The sequence below is a fragment of the Schistocerca nitens genome, chromosome 11 (assembly GCF_023898315.1).
Source record: "Schistocerca nitens isolate TAMUIC-IGC-003100 chromosome 11, iqSchNite1.1, whole genome shotgun sequence".
Classification (NCBI taxonomy): domain Eukaryota; kingdom Metazoa; phylum Arthropoda; class Insecta; order Orthoptera; family Acrididae; genus Schistocerca; species Schistocerca nitens.
This window is the reverse complement of record NC_064624.1, coordinates 23,782,546-23,802,134: the sequence shown is the minus strand read 5'-3', so window position 1 is coordinate 23,802,134 and position 19,589 is coordinate 23,782,546. Positions and strand designations below refer to the sequence as shown.

At 47.2% G+C, this 19,589-nt stretch overlaps 1 protein-coding gene across 4 annotated transcripts in view; it reads left to right on the top strand.

Annotated features, from left to right (window-relative positions):
• The window catches only part of LOC126213566 (zinc finger protein 99-like), a 599,001-nt gene that overhangs the window by 13,756 nt on the left and 565,656 nt on the right, over window positions 1-19,589 (top strand). The window contains exons 3-5 of one of the 4 annotated variants that reach the window (XM_049941413.1): window positions 5,226-5,288; window positions 16,621-16,713; window positions 17,634-17,714. The exons of 2 other annotated variants lie outside the window; for them this stretch is intronic. In XM_049941413.1, the coding sequence (XP_049797370.1) occupies window positions 5,226-5,288; window positions 16,621-16,713; window positions 17,634-17,714 (237 nt within the window). Of the gene's footprint in view, window positions 1-5,225; window positions 5,289-16,620; window positions 16,714-17,633; window positions 17,715-19,589 lie in introns of those variants that run through there. One more of the 4 variants, XM_049941408.1, reaches the window with a different exon arrangement.

Sequence of the window (19,589 nt, the reverse complement as noted above, 5' to 3'; positions counted from 1 at the left end):
TCCAATACTCAGTTTTGCCAACCAGAGGCAACGTGTGCCCAGTGAGAGCTCAACATTGGGAGGACGGATGCAAACAAGGCAATTGACAGGTATGGCAGAACTTCAAATGCCACAGATAATCTAAACGAGAAACTGAACTACCAGAGTTGAGGAGGGTGCACATTCTTTCCTGGTTAAGTTGTACCCAAAAATAAGACAGGGGTTCCCGTACCTCGGACTTGGCACAGATCCAGCCCTTAGGCAGTAGATTCTCCTTCCATGTCACCAGACATCGCCATACAAAATGCCCCTCTTTGTTACACTGGAAACACATCCTACACTTTTTCCTTGTGGGTGGTCCCCTTTTAAATTACTTGGAATCTCAATCCAAGCAGTCAAGCAGTATATTGCTCCCTCCTACGTATATCTCGTGAAGAGACCATGAGGATAAAATCAGAGAGATTACAGCCCACACAGATGCATACCGACAATCCTTCTTTCCACGAACAATATGAGACTGGAATAGAAGGGAGAACCGATAGAGGTACTCAGGGTACCCTCCGCCACACACCGTCAGGTGGCTTGCGGAGTATGGATGTAGATGTAGATGTAGAACACTACCATGCCTCTTCCATTCTGTGTGATGTCAGCTGTTTGATTCTCCTTCCATGTCACCAGACATCGCCATACAAAATGCCCCTCTTCGTTACACTGGAAACACATCCTACACTTTTTCCTTATGGGTGGTCCCCTTTTAAATTACTTGGAATCTCAATCCCCATCCTGGTAATGGCACTTAAACCCCCATCACTGCTGGTCTGCGAAACTCAGACTTGAATAGCAGACACCAAAGCCTCTAATTCAGTAAAAGATGTGCATTTATTAGCAAAGGTAATCCAGGAACAGTCCTGTGGCCGCATTTTCTGTAATATATTATTGAGTATTTGTATCTCTGTGACTTGCAATTCCAGGTATGGAATGGTCATATGCATTCATCTATGAACCTAGGAAAAGGTTCATGAGGAAACTGCAATAGCCAAAAATGTTTATGCCTGAGTAGCCTCTTAATACGAGGTGACAATTTCAGGCCAATAATTGATTTTTACAACTCCCTTGATGTTGCACTTTCATGTAAAATTCGATTGAAAACCTGGCTTAACACAGGGGGTACAGCGTCTGAACAACAACATTGTCAGTGATGGCCAAAGTGTCAGCATGAAACATTAATTTGACCATGATCCATATGATGGATTTTACCTGTCTTTAAATTCTACATTGAAAGTTCCATTATCGCTTGCAGCAGTAACATTATTTGGTATGGTAATTTCCCAAATGAATTCTCCTGAGCTCCTTAAAGGTGTCCGTAGCATTCCTACTACTTCCAGCAGTTATATGTCGGTGGGAGAATCTTGTTCACCACCTATTGCTCCTAATTTGTCTAAATAAAGGCAGCTGTCCCTGTAACTGCAGAGCTAATGTAATCTGCTCAGAATAGAGATTACATTGGGCAATACCGCACAAGTGATTATCCCAATGGATCAATTGTGCCTGAATTATATTTATTTGCTTATGATGGGGCTGACTACTTTCTAAACACACTACATTCTGACACAAGATTGTCATGGCCAGAGCTCAGGCAGCTAGTGCAACATATACCTCCATGGTGCAGTTGGTACTAATCACCAAGAGGTCGTCCACAAGTTGGGCACACCGCCCTTACATAGAAGCTGACAAACTTTTAATTCGTAGATAAACTGTTGATTTTTCAATGAGGACAAACTGGGACAGTTGTGGGACCCCATGTTCCGCAGTGGATACCTGCAAACACACACCTCGTGGTGAATGACAGTATGACACCTTCCCCCTTTACTTCCAGGAAAATAACCATACTCTGTTACCAACCAAACATCCAGCAGGAAATGGGGAAATTAAGTGGAAGGACTGGATGGATTGGGGTTCACATGAGTCTCCATTGTTTATTAAAATGTTTTTATTTAAGAAAAATAACTAAAGTCAGATACAATAGCAGCATTACAAACACCACTCCGAACTTTCAAATTTAAGACATTACACATCTTAGTTTAGTGACAATTTAAATAAGGCAATAGTTAACGACTAAAGCTGTGTCTGACACCAGTTCTTAGATTCAAAATTTCCATCTTCACAAACTGCAAATGAGAAAATGCTTCAACAAATAATTATCTGGAAACAGATGGCTCTTTAAGACAACACAGAAGCATAACTCATCTCAAAGGTTAAAACTGAATAGCTATACTGGAAGACAGAGCAATTTATAGCTGCCTCGGGACCCCTAGAAAAAGGAAATTCTTAAAATACACCTCCAAGTGCATCTAGATCATTTAATAAAGTAAACAGGTGCACTGATTTCTAGAGCTACCTTCAGACAGACGGACAGAGCAAGTTTCTAAATCTTGCACCAGTGAGCAGTTAAGTAATTAACAAGAGAATGAGCGTGCACAGATCGATATAACTGGCTTCAGACACAGTGAAAATGTATTGAGGCATACTGTAGAAAATCCCTAAGTGATTCAGTATGTGAAGGTGTATGCATAACAGCTCAAGAACACCCTTTAAAAAGTAAAACTAGTAATTAGTAGTCAGAACGTACTTGTAGCAGTAAATAAATAACAGGTGAGAAAAGCTCACTTCATGACAACTTTTTAAATAACAAACAGTTGAACAATTAAATCTGGTAAGCAGTAACTCACCCTGAGATGGAATAAATTTTTTTCACTCTCCACCTCACAAATGGCCAGTGAACGAACACGAAAAACATTCAGAGCTCAGTAACACTTGATGGTTTTACACACTTTTGCTTGTTCCAGTCTCTGAGCGTCAAATGTGCCTGTTACTTACCAACAGGCTATATTTTCACAAGTCTGGATGACATCTGAATGTGACGTGTGATTCACATAGAGATGATCAGCATGTGACCATTCTTACAGTGCTTGACAGTATGTACAGCAAAGGCACTCGACCCAACAAACCCCCAAAAATCAAAATGTACAAAATTTTAGTACAAATTTCGAATAGTGATTTACGCAACTTGAGTGAAGGCAGCCTATCGGTAGCTGGCAGTGGTGAATTCCCTGAGGCTGATATACAGAGGCAACGTTAACAGCCACAGCATGATAAGCATGCCCTGAGTCCAAGTCCAAAACAATCAAAGTGTGCCACAACAGTAGAAAACTGGAGCAGACTAAGGAGCATCTAAATTCCACTGTCGTTCTCGCTTAATACAACTGCACGGCCACAATAGTTGGGTAGATCAATGGACTCGTCAGATAATTCTCATCATAAAGTCGGTCTAAGGCTAAACATGGTCACGCTTAAAACAGTATTCAGGATTACCAAATCATCGAATCCACTGCTAAACATGGGGAATTGAATAGCAATAACAAGCTTGTCTAGTTGCTAGACACTACCCTAACCCCTTCCAAGGCAATGCCACAAGGTATTAAGTCATGCAACACAACTGAAATCAGGCAGTTTTTCAGATGAGAAAGCTTGTTGCATAATGTGACTTCCACAGATAAGAACAAATAGCAAATACAGATAGCCAAGACCACACCAATGTACTGTCTTTCATTAACACCTGTGCCTGCAATTATTAACTTGACAGAACTTTTGAAGGGCTATTAGTCACTCCATTCTGTCAATTGTGGCTGAATGGCAAATACTGTCGATGTACCCTGCGTGGCTCTTATCGTGCCCCACGGCGCCTCGAGCTCCAAGCGAAAGAAGTACCGAGCGAGGTGGCGCTGTGGTTAGCACACTGACTCGCATTGGGAGGACGACGATTCAATCCCGTCTCCGGCCATCCTGATTTAGGTTTTCCGTGATTTCCCTAAATCGTTTCAGGCAAATGCCGGGATGGTTCCTTTGAAAGGGCACGGCCGATTTCCTTCCCACTCCTTCCCTAAACCGAGCTTGCGCTCCATCTCTAATGACCTCGTTGTCGACGGGACGTTAAACACTAACCACCACCACCACCAAAGAAGTGACGTCACCAGATGCAGGATGGGAATTCAAAGAGGTAGCCCGCCATGCCTCAGATAGTAATAATAATAAAATCATAATGATCATTATTTGTACTAGTATATTAGTATTATTGTAAGCAGTTAATTAATACAAAGATCAATTAATAAGATGTTGCTGTATTCTTTCTATCTTTTGCCCAGCATCTCTCTTCAAGGCATCTTCTTTGCGTACACCATTTTGCTTCATTATTTTGTCGATATACTCTTTCTGAAAGTTAAGTGGTCTACTTTGTTTCTATCAGTAAGATGATTCCCACTAAAAATTATTCTTTGGCTGCTAATTATCTAACATCCTCAACAGATCCCAATATCAGTTTAATGAGTTTCTTCCTAGGCTATCACTGTTTCATTTGTTCTCATTCCAGCACTTCCTTTGACATTATGGGTTTTTCAGTCTTGATATGCTGGTGCTGTTCCATAAATAATCTTTCCAGAACTTTGTCTTCTTTTGAGATCAGCAAATAAAACCCATAGTTCAGATCCACAGAATAGGACTGGTGTAGCCTGTAGCCTACTCTCTCTTTTTGTTCTGTTAGAAACGTACTTGTCCCACCAAAAGGAATTCATGAAGTTAGAATAGTATTAAGTAGTGTGCCAACGTAGGGTGTGCGTTCAATAATTTAATCATAAATAAGCATTCAGTGCAACAAGGTTGTGATGTAACTGTTCTAGACATTTTATTATTCTGATCATAAAAGTAGTAGTATGAGTGATGTGGCACTTGACAGTCCAGTTTCTGCTCCCCCACACAGTTGGTGTAAACTGTATTGTAATTTGGTATGAACAACATTGATTTTATGAACAACATTGAAGTCATTGTTTCAGGTAGTAGCTGTGTTATTTTACTTCATTACACTACCATTATATGCATATGTAGATAATGAAGCTAGAAAATATGATTGAAAACAATAGCATAGGGAGAAGCCTGAAATGAAAGATCATAATGAATTTTCAAAGGCGTTGTCATTAATCAGTCTTACAATTTTTTGCTGCCTCCCATTGAAGTATACCATAGTGAACTCGTCACTCAGAATTTTGAACTCAAAAGAGAACACTTAACAATAACTACTATTTGGTTATAAAGTAGTGTGATGTTGGGGTTTATCTGTGTGATACATTTTATATAATATGGGAGGACTGTGACTGCTTAAAAGTACTTATTACAGTTTGTTATTTTTGCCACAGGCCCAAGATTATGCATGCAGCATGAATGTAAAAGAAGAGTTGGAGGAGTGTGTGAATAAAGAGGTAATTTTAGAATTTATATGACTGCATGGAATTAATGATTGCTGAGTTGTGGTGAAAATAATGAGACGGTTATCAATTGTGTGTGTATTCACTTTAGCAGTCCTGTTTTTACTTTAGGGTAAAGATGACAAGACTTACAGTATTATAGTATGCTCCAGGTTGGAAACGAGGAAACCGGTAGAATAGAATATTTTGTTACACTTTACCCATATGGATTTAAACATTATCTTTGAGCAGGTGAAGTAGTTTAGCTTGTGAGTTTGTAGAATTGCTTCTTTACATTATAAGTGCAAATAAAAATTAAATGAGATAGCATTGATGAAGTTATATGAAAACTGGTACCAAGTCCCAAGACTCAAGCTATGATTTCCTGTTTTAATGAGTAGTTCCCTTAATGGTTCCATGTATGTGAACTCCAGCATTGGATGTTTTTATTCGCCATGTGATGCTGCTGTGACAGTTACAGAATCATTGAAGGAATATCTACACAAAGTAGTGCAGAAAAAGTAGGTGATCCTAACCTACTGAGTAGAGACTAAGATGTCTGTGCATACATTGCAAGTGGTATGGACAGGCAGTCTTGTGAAGTACTTTAGAACAGTTTTCTGAAAGCTGTCGTAAGCTGCTAGTTTAACAGCCCACACAAAATTGAAATAGTTGAAATACTGCAACTATAAACGGGCTTGTCCTTACAGATGGTATTAGTACAGAGAGGGGCTAGTGATCATGATGCCAGCACAGCGACAGTGGTAAATGAAACTTCCTGGCAGATTAAAACTGTGTGCCAGACTGAGACTTGAACTCAGGACCTTTGCCTTTCACGGGCAAGTACTCTACAATCTGAGCTACCCAAGCACGACTCATGCCCCATCCTCACAGCTTTACTTCTGCAAGGTTCGCAGGAGAGCTTCTGTAAAGCTTGGAAGGTAGGAGACGAAGTACTGGCAGAAGTAAAGTTGTGAGGACGGGGCGTGAGTGGTGCTTGGGTAGTTCAGATGGTAGAGCACTTGCCCACGAAAGGCAAAGGTCCTGAGTTCGAGTCTCGGTCCGGCACACAGTTTTAATCTGCCAGGAAGATTTATATCAGCGCACACTCCGCTGCAGAGTGAAAATCTCATTCTGGATGGTAAATGAAGTTAATGACTCCTTTAAGAGGGCTAGGTGAATAGATTTGTTAGAAAGAGCGGGTAAGTAGTTGTTAACATCCCATTTAAACAATGAGAATGTCATTTACTTCCAATATGATCTACATAGAGGAAGATGGACAAACACTAAATGGACTGTAAATCACACGCTGAATAAGTATGTGGTGAGTAACTGGATTACAGACAGGAAAGACCCACTGTGGTTTAATGTCAGAATTGGGAAAACACTGAGGAAGCAGACTGTTGTACACTCAGTTCAAAAAAGTATGCACAGTGGTGACAGGCAAGTGCTAATGGAAATTCTTCTGTCTGTAAAAAGATCTATGCGTGAAGCATACAACTACCACCATCATACATGAGCAACAGATTTTACAGGGAACATGAGACATTTCTGGTCAAAGACTTCTATCCAGGCAGTCATTGACCAGTCTGGTGTGGCTTTGGAGGAAAGCAGAAGGTGGTCACTAACCCCTCTCTGTATTTAGTTATCAAGTTTGTGCAGGAGGATCATACCAACATATTGTTGTTTCACTGTCACACAGACTCCTGTATTAGGAACATAGTAATAGGATCCCTGGAGTAAAGAAGCAACTGGAAGAGTTGAAAACATAATGGTTGCCATGTCCAAACAGAATCACAAATCATTTGTCCAGAGAATACTCTACAGCATTTTCCTCATACTTAGCTTGCATTTATTGCAAATCTCTCGCCTAGTGCAAAGACTCAGGCAGCTGGGGAAAAGTTCTGGTGGCTTCTGTATAAGAAAGGTAAAAGAATGTACCGGCAAAATTACAGAACAATATCATAATGATTATTTGCTCCAGAGTTCCTGAACATATCTTCAGTTCAAATATAATTAATTTCTTTAAGACAGAAAAGTTTTTATCCACAAATCAGCATTGATTTTGTGCAATACTCATCTTGGTCTTCTATCGAAGTACATACTGTGAACCATGGATGATGGGCAACAGGCTGGATTCCACATTCCTATATTTCCAGAAAGCATTTGAACAGTGCACCACTGCATACTGTAAATAGAGGTATGAGCATATGGAATAGGTTTCCCGATATATGAATGGTGCAACGACCTCTCAAGTAACAGAGGCCAGTACTTTGATCTCAACAGCAACTGTTTTTTCACAGACAAAAGTATCATCAATAGTGCCACAGAGAATGGTGCCATATTTATATATGAAATGATCTGATGAGCAGCATTCTGTGCATGTTTGCTAATGGCATTGTGTGTGCGGAAGGATCATCACTAAGTGACTACGAGAATACAAAATGACTTGGACAAACTTTTTATGTGGTGTGATGAATGACAGATGCAGAAATATTCAAGTAACTGCAGATGATTAGGAAAAACAATCCCATAATGTTAGAATACAACATCAGTACTCTACAGATTGACAGCCTGGTCAATGAAATGTTTAGGTATAACATATCAGGGGCCGGCCGGAATGGCCGAGCGGTTCTAGGCGTTACAGTCTGGAACCGTGCAACCGCTACAGTTGCAGGTTCGAATCCTACCTTGGGCATGGATATGTGTGATGTCCTTGGGTTAGTTAGGTTTAAGTAGTTCTAAGTTCTAGGGGACTGATGACCTCAGCAGTTAAGTCTCATAGTGCTCAGAGCCATTTGAACCATAACATTGCAAAGTGATATGAAGTAGAACACGCACATAAGGATGGGGAATGATCAACTTTTTTTGTATTTGGAAAACTGTGGTTCATTTGTAAGGGACACTACATATAGAACACCATAGAAATGCTTAGTAGTAGTAATTGTTGTTGCTGTGGTAATAGATGCCATCCACGATGCACCGTTTGGTGGTTTGCACAGTTTTAATGCAAACATACATGCACAGCAGCCAGAAAGAAGATAATCAAGCTGCAGATTCCATGTGAAATGCATTCTCAAGCTTTATAAGTTTGGAAAGCCCGTTTGTAAGGCGTATATGACAGAGCCAAGGATCAGTCATCTGCTTGTGTCATGAAGAGAATACATGACAGAAAGGTAAACATAAATATAAATTAGAGTTAAAGCTGTCATCAACCTGGAGGTTTTAAACGCCAGAGTTCTCTACTACACACAGTCCTACTGATTACCATGTGCTGTTACCCTCTTTCCACATCTGAACTGATTTACCCAACTAGTTACAAAGTACCTGCTGTTCAATGATCAAGGACCTTTGGATTTGTAGTGTCACTATTACCCATTGAGCCACCAAGTACTAGAATAAGGCAGAAGCATTTAGCAGTAAACTCCAGAGCTATAATCCTTATAATTCCATATGGAATGCACTCCAAAAGTAGATGATGAACACACCAGAGGTCACATGACCATAAAGTGTAGTTAGCAGATTCAGTTACACAAAAAACGGTGCTGAACTGACACCTTTCTGCCATCTTAATTGTTCATTTATGGAACAGTGGTTTGCACATGTATAGAAACAGGCAAAGGTCATTCCAGTTTGTAAGAAAAGTCACAGGAAATACGTGCAAAACTACAGACATACCTAGTTGGTGCAAAAATCTTCTTGAATGATTTTGTGATCCTGTATGATGGCTCTTGAAAAAAAATCAATTCATCTGCAAGAATGGAAATGGATCCCATAATTACTGGTCATGTGAAACTGTTTTGTCTGCTTCTCCACAGTGCTGCCACAATGTAGTCAGCCTGTAAAATGAGACCATAGTTCTGAAGCAGTATCTGTGGGAAAGCTAGCAAAGTTGATTTACCTTTCAATTACTTAGTACTTCTGCTATGCAGTTAGTCATTACTTTATGCCTTAAATTACGTGAAAACAGTAAGATACATTAGAACTGAATGGTACAAATGGATAGGTGTGATGTACCTGCCGTTACCACATTGTAAACTATACAAGTACCTTCTCTTGTGATGGTGTCCAACAGTCATACCTAATCCACAAAACATATAGAACGAAAATGAATGTTTGCATAACTGCCTACTTATTTGTGGCAAAAAGTATTTTAAGTATAGTTATATATGTTGGCAATATAAGAATATTATTGAGTCTGAGAATCCTACTTTCACTACTGTTCGGGGGTTACCACCAATAGCATACGCTTTCATTTATTGCACAAATTTCACCCATATTCATTCTTGCCCTTCATCTCCCCTCCACTCTTCTGATGCTACCATCCCACAGGTGTGTCATCTGTCTCTTCAGTGTACATTCCATGGCTTGCTAAATATTTCAAGGGTTTCTGCTCAATGTTTCAGCCAGCTTTGGTCGAAACGTATTTTGAACATGACGGCTGTCTTGGAGGGCATTACATTCAGGAACTACAAATACATCAAGTATTTACTGTTAACATGTTGATGGTAGAATGGTCTTTACTTTGTATGCAGTCTGACTAGCGTGCATTCATCAGAGGACCTCAAACAACTGCCTAGCCTAAAAAACACTTGCTTTGTGTAGTGCACCACTGACCCATCAAGTATTTCTACAATTCTCCACCTCATAATGCATTTCCAGCAGTCTGCAGTTTGGGCAGTCAGAGAATCTATGAAGCCTTTGGTTGAGACCCTCCACTCACGCCAAACCAAAGGACTTGAATCGATTCTGGGAATGCTGATACAAACTGTGTGTGCTGCATGCACTCATGTGTGACACAATAGCTCTTCGCCATTTGTGCTACCTCTCAATATAAACTGAAGGTGGCCTCAGAACCCAAACGATGGGTATCATTGGCACCAACATCAGCCACAACTTGTAGACAGCCACACCCTGTATGTTTTGTAGCCACAGGCAGGACATTTTCCACATCTCAGATGAGGCTCCATGGCAGACATATTCAGTACGCATAGGATTCATTTCCAGTCCTGGATGCCATTTCCCTAAGGAGTTCCATAATGCGTTTGACGTTGGAGGTCCTGATTAACTAGAAAACTTCTCTCCAATTGGGCCTGTCTGGACCCTGATGAATGAACACCTGCCAGTCCACTCACAGGGTGAATGGGTGAGGCAGCCTCCACATCACTCTCTGCCTCAAACAGCGCTAACTGTTACGACCCATCCCTCACCATTTGGTGAGGACAACTGAGCCACATTGGGTACACCACAAGGTGTCTTGACAACAGAGCCAGTGGGCGAAATAGGTGACACCTTAGGCATCCTATGTGATGAGCCAGATTCTCGGCCCCCACTACTACAATAGGCAGCAGCCTGAATGCTGCTGAATATGGCAAAACGCATCTTCAGCTGTTGGTGAACTGAGGCCAGCTCCTCCATCTGCACACAGTGTGCACACATTATATCCATTCCAGTACTACTATTCAAGAATTAATAGTAAAACACACAGAGAAAGCTATATATGTAGCTTGCTATTGTTCTGATGTTTCACCAGTGGGGGCTAATGCATTATTGCACTGCGTAGCTTTTCATTCAAAAGAATTAAGATCTGTGCAACAGACCATGAATACACTTTAAAGTTACTAAAATATGGGATTGCACCTCTTTATTACAAAAGCTTGGAAGGAATGTAATCATAAAACGAGAGCGAAAGAGATAGAGAGGGAGAGCTACATATGAAGGGCTTATTTCAATAGTGGTACAAGTCCATTACCTCCACTTTCCTGCCTATAATGCTTCTGAAATTAATGATCCAAACAAAGAGAAAGAAAGGATCGTGTCTAGCAAGAAGCCATATGCTTGAATATATTTGTGGTATCTCAACTGCAGATTTTGCAGCACTCATTTAACTTTAGGACTCTGTATCTCAAGATGAACAAAAATGGACTTGTACCACTATTGAAACTTGATTATGAAACAACCCTGATTAAATCAGGGTATTGTTAGCAGTCAAATAATGTACGGGCTTCACCTTTGCTTCACGTAACGGTAACCTAATGAATACATGCTAATTTATTTTGAGTGCTATGGGTGTTATTTCAGGCAGAATTTGGCTGCTCAATAAGCAAGGGATTGTTGACTGAAGAAGGTCATGAAAGTTAGCCCGAGGTAAAGTTACATATTTTTGGTTAAACATAAATGGAAGGAATCACTATCACTGCAAAATAAATTTTTATTCATATCTAATCTCAACATGTCAAATATGCATGTGTTGTCCGTTCTTTTGGACATGTCCAAGGGGACAGACAGCATTTTGATCCTGCAGCCACAATGACTCAGGGACAAAGGTGGTAGAGACATTAGTTGTCTGTGGGCATTAATTTACATCAATGGGGATGGTTAAAAATTTGTGCTGGACCAGGAATTGAACCCAAGTCTCATGTGGACTGGGCAGTTGCAGTGACGACTATGCCATCTGGACACAGTGGTCATCACATCTGCATGGTCTACTCTAGCATGCTTCCTGTCATACCCAAATTCTGAACTTACTCACCAGTGATGCAGTGCTCATGCTCATGATCCTCCTTACACATGGTGTCTCACTGGTTCCTGTAAGAGGTAGTGTGGTGTGCATCTACACTGAAAGGATCATTGGCTGACATCACCTTAATTATATATGTGGTGTCCATTCTTTCGGATATGTCAATGTATCGTCACGTCCTGTTCCTACAATCTGAACATGTTTTCCTTACTGCAATCATTTGTCCAGCGTTGTGGACATGAATGTGTAATATCAGCATTCCCTGTTTGTGATCATTTCTTGGTAAAAACAATTGTCACAGTATGGTATAATTTTGCTTGCTGGGATCAACCCACAACAATGGGGACAAACATTCAGCCAGTTTGATATTCCTCCTCTCACTGTGCCATTATGGTCAACACTCACTCATTGTGTAGCTTCATCACTGCATCTGAAAGGGCAACAGTGCATACTGGGAGTATTAAGTGATTGACTACCGATACCTTGTATTTCCTACTGGTTTGAATAAAATATGCTTACCTTTCAGTAGGTAATTATGCATCCCCTACTGCGCTATGCTGGTGTCACATAATGCAGTTTGAGCCCCTGACACAAGCAGTTGCTGGCCATTCAAAACAAACAAAAGACAACTCTGTAATAGACTACACGAATCTATGCATTACAGTTTTGTAAATGTGAGTTTACATCTCTGAAACTTACTCATTGTTGCTACATAGGGACCATACCATTTTCCAGAGAATATGTAGTGGACGTCACAAAACTAATGAAAGGTCTGATCTGAGTCTTAAACTCTGCTCAAAATTAGGTGCTAGTAGTTCATCCACAGCTTAACTCTACAAATTAAAAGATGTTCTCTTGCCTCACTTACAAATGTTCATTGCCTCTTCAGCCAACAGCCAAAAAGTGAGCCTAGGATGTCCTCTGAGCCCAACCAACAGATTTTGTTGTTGCACATGAGCGTCAGTTCACAGCTGGCCAATTGAACTTACACCATATCTCATATGAGACAGTAGCAGATACAGAAAAACCTCAAGGAGGGCTCACTAAAGATACCTTGAGCTACCTTTACTTTTACTGTAATAAAAGCTAATCAAGTCATATGGAAATTGTAAGAAAGTTTTATTTAAACTGATTATACACATATACATGATATAAAAAAGTTATAGTTGTGGTTCTGTACTTTAAATGATGAATTCTATGCACCTACTCTTCCTGACAAATTGGTTAATTACATTGTCAGCACGACAAGCAATGTCAGGGTGAGTGTCCAACAGAGCTAAGCCATTAAGTCGATCCTCCTTCACTGTTGACCTCAGCCATGTCTTTGTACACTGCAATGTTGAAAAACTTCTTTCTACTGCAGCAATAGATGCAGGTAGACAAATATTTTGTACAGCATGTGCAAAGTAGGATAGTCAGATATAGGATAGAGAGACAATGCTTACATAACAAAAACACAATCATTAAGAGCATTTATGCTCATTGCTTGTATTGAAGAGACTGTCCCATTAGTCTCTTTTTAATCACAAAGTGAGAGTCGTCTTCTAAATACAGTAGTTCGGTTAAGCACTGATTTAGTTTGTGCGCAAGATCATTAGCATCATGTTCTAGTAATTGTGATGGAACAAGGATGTTGAATTTAAAATTATAAATATTTTCTTCAGCAAACGCTCTCTCATACCAGTTGTAACATGGTCCAGTGTTGGAATAAAAAGTTACTTTCTAATATGTCATAGCATCATCATTATGATCGCATTATGATGAACGTCGAATCTAATCTTGCTTTTGCCATTGCCCAACGCCCAAGATATGGTCTTGTAAGATTTTGCTGACTAGATATTTTATGCGCATGTCACTTAGTGTAAATAGATTGATAAGAAACTCCCCTTTTCACCCCCTTCTCTACCCCCAGCCTCTCTCCCGCCCACCCTGTCTCCCTGCCCCCCCACCTCGTCTCCCTGCCCCCCCGCCTCGTCTCCCTGCCCCCCCGCCTCGTCTCCCTGCCCCCCCGCCTCGTCTCCCTGCCCCCCCGCCCCGTCTCCCTGCCCCCCGCCCCGTCTCCCTGCCCCCCGCCCCGTCTCCCTGCCCCCCGCCCCGTCTCCCTGCCCCCCGCCCCGTCTCCCTGCCCCCCGCCCCGTCTCCCTGCCCCCCGCCCCGTCTCCCTGCCCCCCGCCCCGTCTCCCTGCCCCCCGCCCCGTCTCCCTGCCCCCCGCCCCGTCTCCCTGCCCCCCGCCCCGTCTCCCTGCCCCCCGCCCCGTCTCCCTGCCCCCCGCCCCGTCTCCCTGCCCCCCGCCCCGTCTCCCTGCCCCCCGCCCCGTCTCCCTGCCCCCCGCCCCGTCTCCCTGCCCCCCGCCCCGTCTCCCTGCCCCCCGCCCCGTCTCCCTGCCCCCCGCCCCGTCTCCCTGCCCCCCGCCCCGTCTCCCTGCCCCCCGCCCCGTCTCCCTGCCCCCCGCCCCGTCTCCCTGCCCCCCGCCCCGTCTCCCTGCCCCCCGCCCCGTCTCCCTGCCCCCCGCCCCGTCTCCCTGCCCCCCGCCCCGTCTCCCTGCCCCCCGCCCCGTCTCCCTGCCCCCCGCCCCGTCTCCCTGCCCCCCGCCCCGTCTCCCTGCCCCCCGCCCCGTCTCCCTGCCCCCCGCCCCGTCTCCCTGCCCCCCGCCCCGTCTCCCTGCCCCCCGCCCCGTCTCCCTGCCCCCCGCCCCGTCTCCCTGCCCCCCGCCCCGTCTCCCTGCCCCCCGCCCCGTCACCCTGCCCCCCGCCCCGTCTCCCTGCCCCCCGCCCCGTCTCCCTGCCCCCCGCCCCGTCTCCCTGCCCCCCGCCCCGTCTCCCTGCCCCCCGCCCCGTCTCCCTGCCCCCCGCCCCGTCTCCCTGCCCCCCGCCCCGTCTCCCTGCCCCCCGCCCCGTCTCCCTGCCCCCCGCCCCGTCTCCCTGCCCCCCGCCCCGTCTCCCTGCCCCCCGCCCCGTCTCCCTGCCCCCCGCCCCGTCTCCCTGCCCCCCGCCCCGTCTCCCTGCCCCCCGCCCCGTCTCCCTGCCCCCCGCCCCGTCTCCCTGCCCCCCGCCCCGTCTCCCCGCGCCCCCGCCCCGTCTCCCCGCGCCCCCGCCCCGTCTCCCCGCGCCCCCGCCCCGTCTCCCCGCGCCCCCGCCCCGTCTCCCCGCGCCCCCGCCCCGTCTGCCCGCGCCCCCGCCCCGTCTGCCCGCGCCCCCGCCCCGTCTGCCCGCGCCCCCGCCCCGTCTGCCCGCGCCCCCGCCCCGTCTGCCCGCGCCCCCGCCCCGTCTGCCCGCGCCCCCGCCCCGTCTGCCCGCGCCCCCGCCCCGTCTGCCCGCGCCCCCGCCCCGTCTGCCCGCGCCCCCGCCCCGTCTGCCCGCGCCCCCGCCCCGTCTGCCCGCGCCCCCGCCCCGTCTGCCCGCGCCCCCGCCCCGTCTGCCCGCGCCCCCGCCCCGTCTGCCCGCGCCCCCGCCCCGTCTGCCCGCGCCCCCGCCCCGTCTGCCCGCGCCCCCGCCCCGTCTGCCCGCGCCCCCGCCCCGTCTGCCCGCGCCCCCGCCCCGTCTGCCCGCGCCCCCGCCCCGTCTGCCCGCGCCCCCGCCCCGTCTGCCCGCGCCCCCGCCCCGTCTGCCCGCGCCCCCGCCCCGTCTGCCCGCGCCCCCGCCCCGTCTGCCCGCGCCCCCGCCCCGTCTGCCCGCGCCCCCGCCCCGTCTGCCCGCGCCCCCGCCCCGTCTGCCCGCGCCCCCGCCCCGTCTGCCCGCGCCCCCGCCCCGTCTGCCCGCGCCCCCGCCCCGTCTGCCCGCGCCCCCGCCCCGTCTGCCCGCGCCCCCGCCCCGTCTGCCCGCGCCCCCGCCCCGTCTGCCCGCGCCCCCGCCCCGTCTGCCCGCGCCCCCGCCCCGTCTGCCCGCGCCCCCGCCCCGTCTGCCCGCGCCCCCGCCCCGTCTGCCCGCGCCCCGCCCCGTCTGCCCGCGCCCCCGCCCAGTCTGCCCGCGCCCCCACCGCCCCGTCTCCCTGCCCCCACCGCCCCGTCTCCCTGCCCCCACCGCCAAGTCTCCCTGCCCCCCCCGCCCCGTCTCCCTGCCCCCCCCGCCCCGTCCCACTGCCCCCCCCGCCCCGGCCCCCTGCCCCCCCGCCCAGTCCCCCTGCCCCCCCCGCCCCGTCCCCCTGCCCCCCCGCCCCGTCCCCCTGCCCCCCCCGCCCCGTCCACCTGCCCCGCCCTCCCCGTCCCCCTGCCCCCCCCGCCCCGTCCCCCTGCCCCCCCTGCCCCGTCCCCCTGCGCCCCCGCCCCGTCCCCCGCGCCCCCGCCCCGTCCCCCGCGCCCCCGCCCCGTCCCCCGCGCCCCCGCCCCGTCTCCCCGCGCCCCCGCCCCGTCTCCCCGCCCCCCCACGCCCCGTCTCCCCGCCCCCCCCCACGCCCCGTCTCCCCGCCCCCCCCCGTCTACCTGCCCCCCCGCCCCGTCCCCATTGACCCCCCCGCCCCGTCCCCCTTGACCCCCCGTCCCGTCCCCCTTCCCCCCGCCCCGTCCCCCTGCCCCCCCCCCGGCCCCGTCCCCCTGCCCCCCCCCCGCCCCGTCCCCCTGCCCCCCCCCCGCCCCGTCCCCCTGCCCCCCCCGCCCCGTCCCCCTGCCCCCCCCGCCCCGTCTCCCTGCCCCCCGCCCCGTCTCCCTGCCCCCCCCCCCGCCCCGTCCCCCTTGACCCCCGCCCCCCTCCTGCCCCCCCCCCCCCCCCCGCCCCGTCTCCCGGCCCCCCCCGTCCCAACCCCCACCACCGCCCACCTCTCTCCCCCTGTATGACAGTGCCATGTAGGAACAAGAGACAGATGCCCTGATACGTCACTTTTTTGGTTTCCAGTTTCTTGAAGACCCATTAAAGGCTGGCGACCCTAGTGTTTGCGTAAAGCAAGACCCCGAACTGCATCACTGTGCTGCTGGATCTGAGCATAATGTAAGTTTTCACACAAGCACTGTATTGTGCAGGAAGTGTAGGAAGAAACTCTAGTTAGATGTGTTATTTGTAGGGTATTACCAATAGTATTTTAATAGCACTTGTAACAAGCATATCTTTATGAACCATTACTGTTGCATTAATTTTTTATTGTGATCTACAGGTATGTAATGAATGCCTTAAGTACATATTTGGTGTAAACGGAGCAAGGAAGACTTCCTCTTGGAAGTAATTGTTAATCTTGTTACACCTCTGTGTCACAGTGCTGTAACATATGTGGAACTATGACATGTGATGGGTGTATATTCTAGAGTTCCCAGTCACTATTCACTGTAGTATTTACATCATTACTGAAATCCTGCTGTGGAATTCCTTATTATTTTCCTCCAGTACACATGACATAAATTTACATTGTTTCCTAAAGAGCAGGCACTGAAAAGACATGGTGATATTGCAAGAAGCTGTGTAAATAACATTAAATTTGGGTAATTTTGATGATAATGTGTGGAATGCCACATTCATTTGTTTAATGACCAAAAATTCCTGTTGTTTATGGGTTTACTGTTGGAAGATTATTTGCATCTTTATATTATCTGAGTTTAATTTTGAAATGTTGCCACACACGTACATCAGATTTGTATATGGAAGTACAACCATCCGATAGAGTGCCTCTGAAATCAGAGTGGATTATGTAACAGGAATAGAAAGTGAAAGTATGCCAAATAAGTACTGCACAATGGCTGATAGCAAAATCAGGGGCAATAGAACTGATTTGACTGCATTCTGACACACACTCTTCCCAATTGATAAGAATCTCTTCAAAGTTGGATGATACTAATGAGAAAAGAATATTGAGAGCTGTCATATACACACAGAAGATAGCAAGCAGTTATAATTCACAGATTGTGTTCTTCTTTCAGTCTGTTGAAGATCCATTGGGAATATCTTTGTCCACTGATTTTATCAAGGAGGATCCTGAATTAAATATGACTGAGAATACTGTAAGTATTTACATCTCTGATGTATTGCATGTATTCAAGTAGTAAGTCTTTTGTTAAGTGTGTAGAGTAAAAGATGCATTGCAGTGGAATTGTCGCAGATTGTCAGTTCTCTGGAATTTGTTGCTGTTCGTAATTGTAGAGTATTCTTGTACTCCTGCACTTGACTTTCATATCACCTCTTACATTCTGACTGTTTTAAATAGAAGTGGAAGGGGACTAGTGGCTGGTATAATCCTGTTCTCAGTAGCCCTTGTTGTTATCAACTACATTGTATAATGGTTGTCTGTGATGGTCGCGAAATTCACATTTAGGTGAAGTGTAAGTTCTAATAGTGTAGATGATTTGAGAAATATTCCTACTTTCAACAACTTCTGATAAATAGAATTCAAAAGAACACTGACTGTTCTTATCTTTTGTGTGAATCATAGTTATTCTTGAGTTTGCCCTAAATTTATTTTTGGGATTTGAAAAACAGAGAGGAAATTTCTGGGTTCTAGATCAGCCCCAATATGTTGGCCACAACCTGTACATATTGTGGCAGCTTCTGTGGTACCTGTTGTATTACTTATAAAATTTTCATTAATAGAATAACTCTTACAGCTTTTAGTGAATGATTGTACATAGCTGAAGCCATGTATGGCCTCACCATGCGAGTCCTGGCAGATCTGAAGAAGAAAGATTATTTTTTTAAATATGCTTTATGACCTTGCTAAGGGTAGGAGAAGCTCACATTGATAAACATGTCACAAGAATGAAATTAGACAAATATTGGGGAACATTCAACACACATTTGCGAAGGTTAGGTACTGGCTCACTCTTGATCTGATTGTTCATAAACAAACTTTCTGAAGTTATAAAGGATATTTCGACACCCGACATCCAGCACGGTAGCCAGTCCGTTGTGGTGGGGTCGTCATGTACCCTCTTGGTGATAGCACCCTGACTACACAGGGATCGCACTACTGATGCCTGAGCTGCTACCTCCCCACGTATGCCGAGGAGTAGATGCCTATCCCTCTGGGGCATCGGGACTCCCGGCAAAGGCCATCCTGCCAGGTGGTCTTTGCTGTGGCTGTGTGGCGCCCATGGGGAGAGCCCCTGGTCGGAGTGGGTGGCATCAGGGCGGATGACCCGCAATGAAGCGTGGTACATCATCTCTCGCTGGTGGGCGTCCACCAGCAGTCTCTAAACGATCGAGGTCTAACCTCAACGGCAAGAAATAAGAACCAAGATCATTTCCCTCCATGGCCACTCCATGGGAGGAACGTATGGCTAAAGAAGGCAGTGGAGAATATTCAGCCCGGTACCTCGTGTGTACGCGAGTTGATGGGGAATCATTTATGTTAACCAAGCCCCAGTTTTTTGTGGAGCATTTAGAGGACAAGTTACATGGGAGACAGAGAGAGGAAGGGAGGGTGGGAGAGTTAGAGAGAAAACAGGAAAGGAACTAGTGCCTGAGGTACACAGGATGGGAAGGGGATATGGGAGGGGAGGGGAGGGGAGGGGAGAAGGAGAGGGATGAAAGGACCCTTGTGCCTCCTCCCTGTGCTTCTGCTACTTGTAGATGTAGCAGCTCCTGTTTGAAGTGCCCTCGGCTCTGCATGCACAGGACCAAGATTTCAGTACAGTTCAAATGCATATTCACTGTTATGAGCATAAGCATCCAGCCATGAACACCTCCACTCCCATGGCCAGTGCTCCATCAACTATCATGCAGCACACTTTGCCCCGTCCACCTCACACCTCTGAGCCCATTATGTCGTATGACGTTACTGCAATTAACATGTATGAAGTGTTGCATATGTACGAATTGTTTAAAATGCCTGTCCATACAAGAAACGTTTAAAAACTGGTCTACCTGTAACTCTCATTATG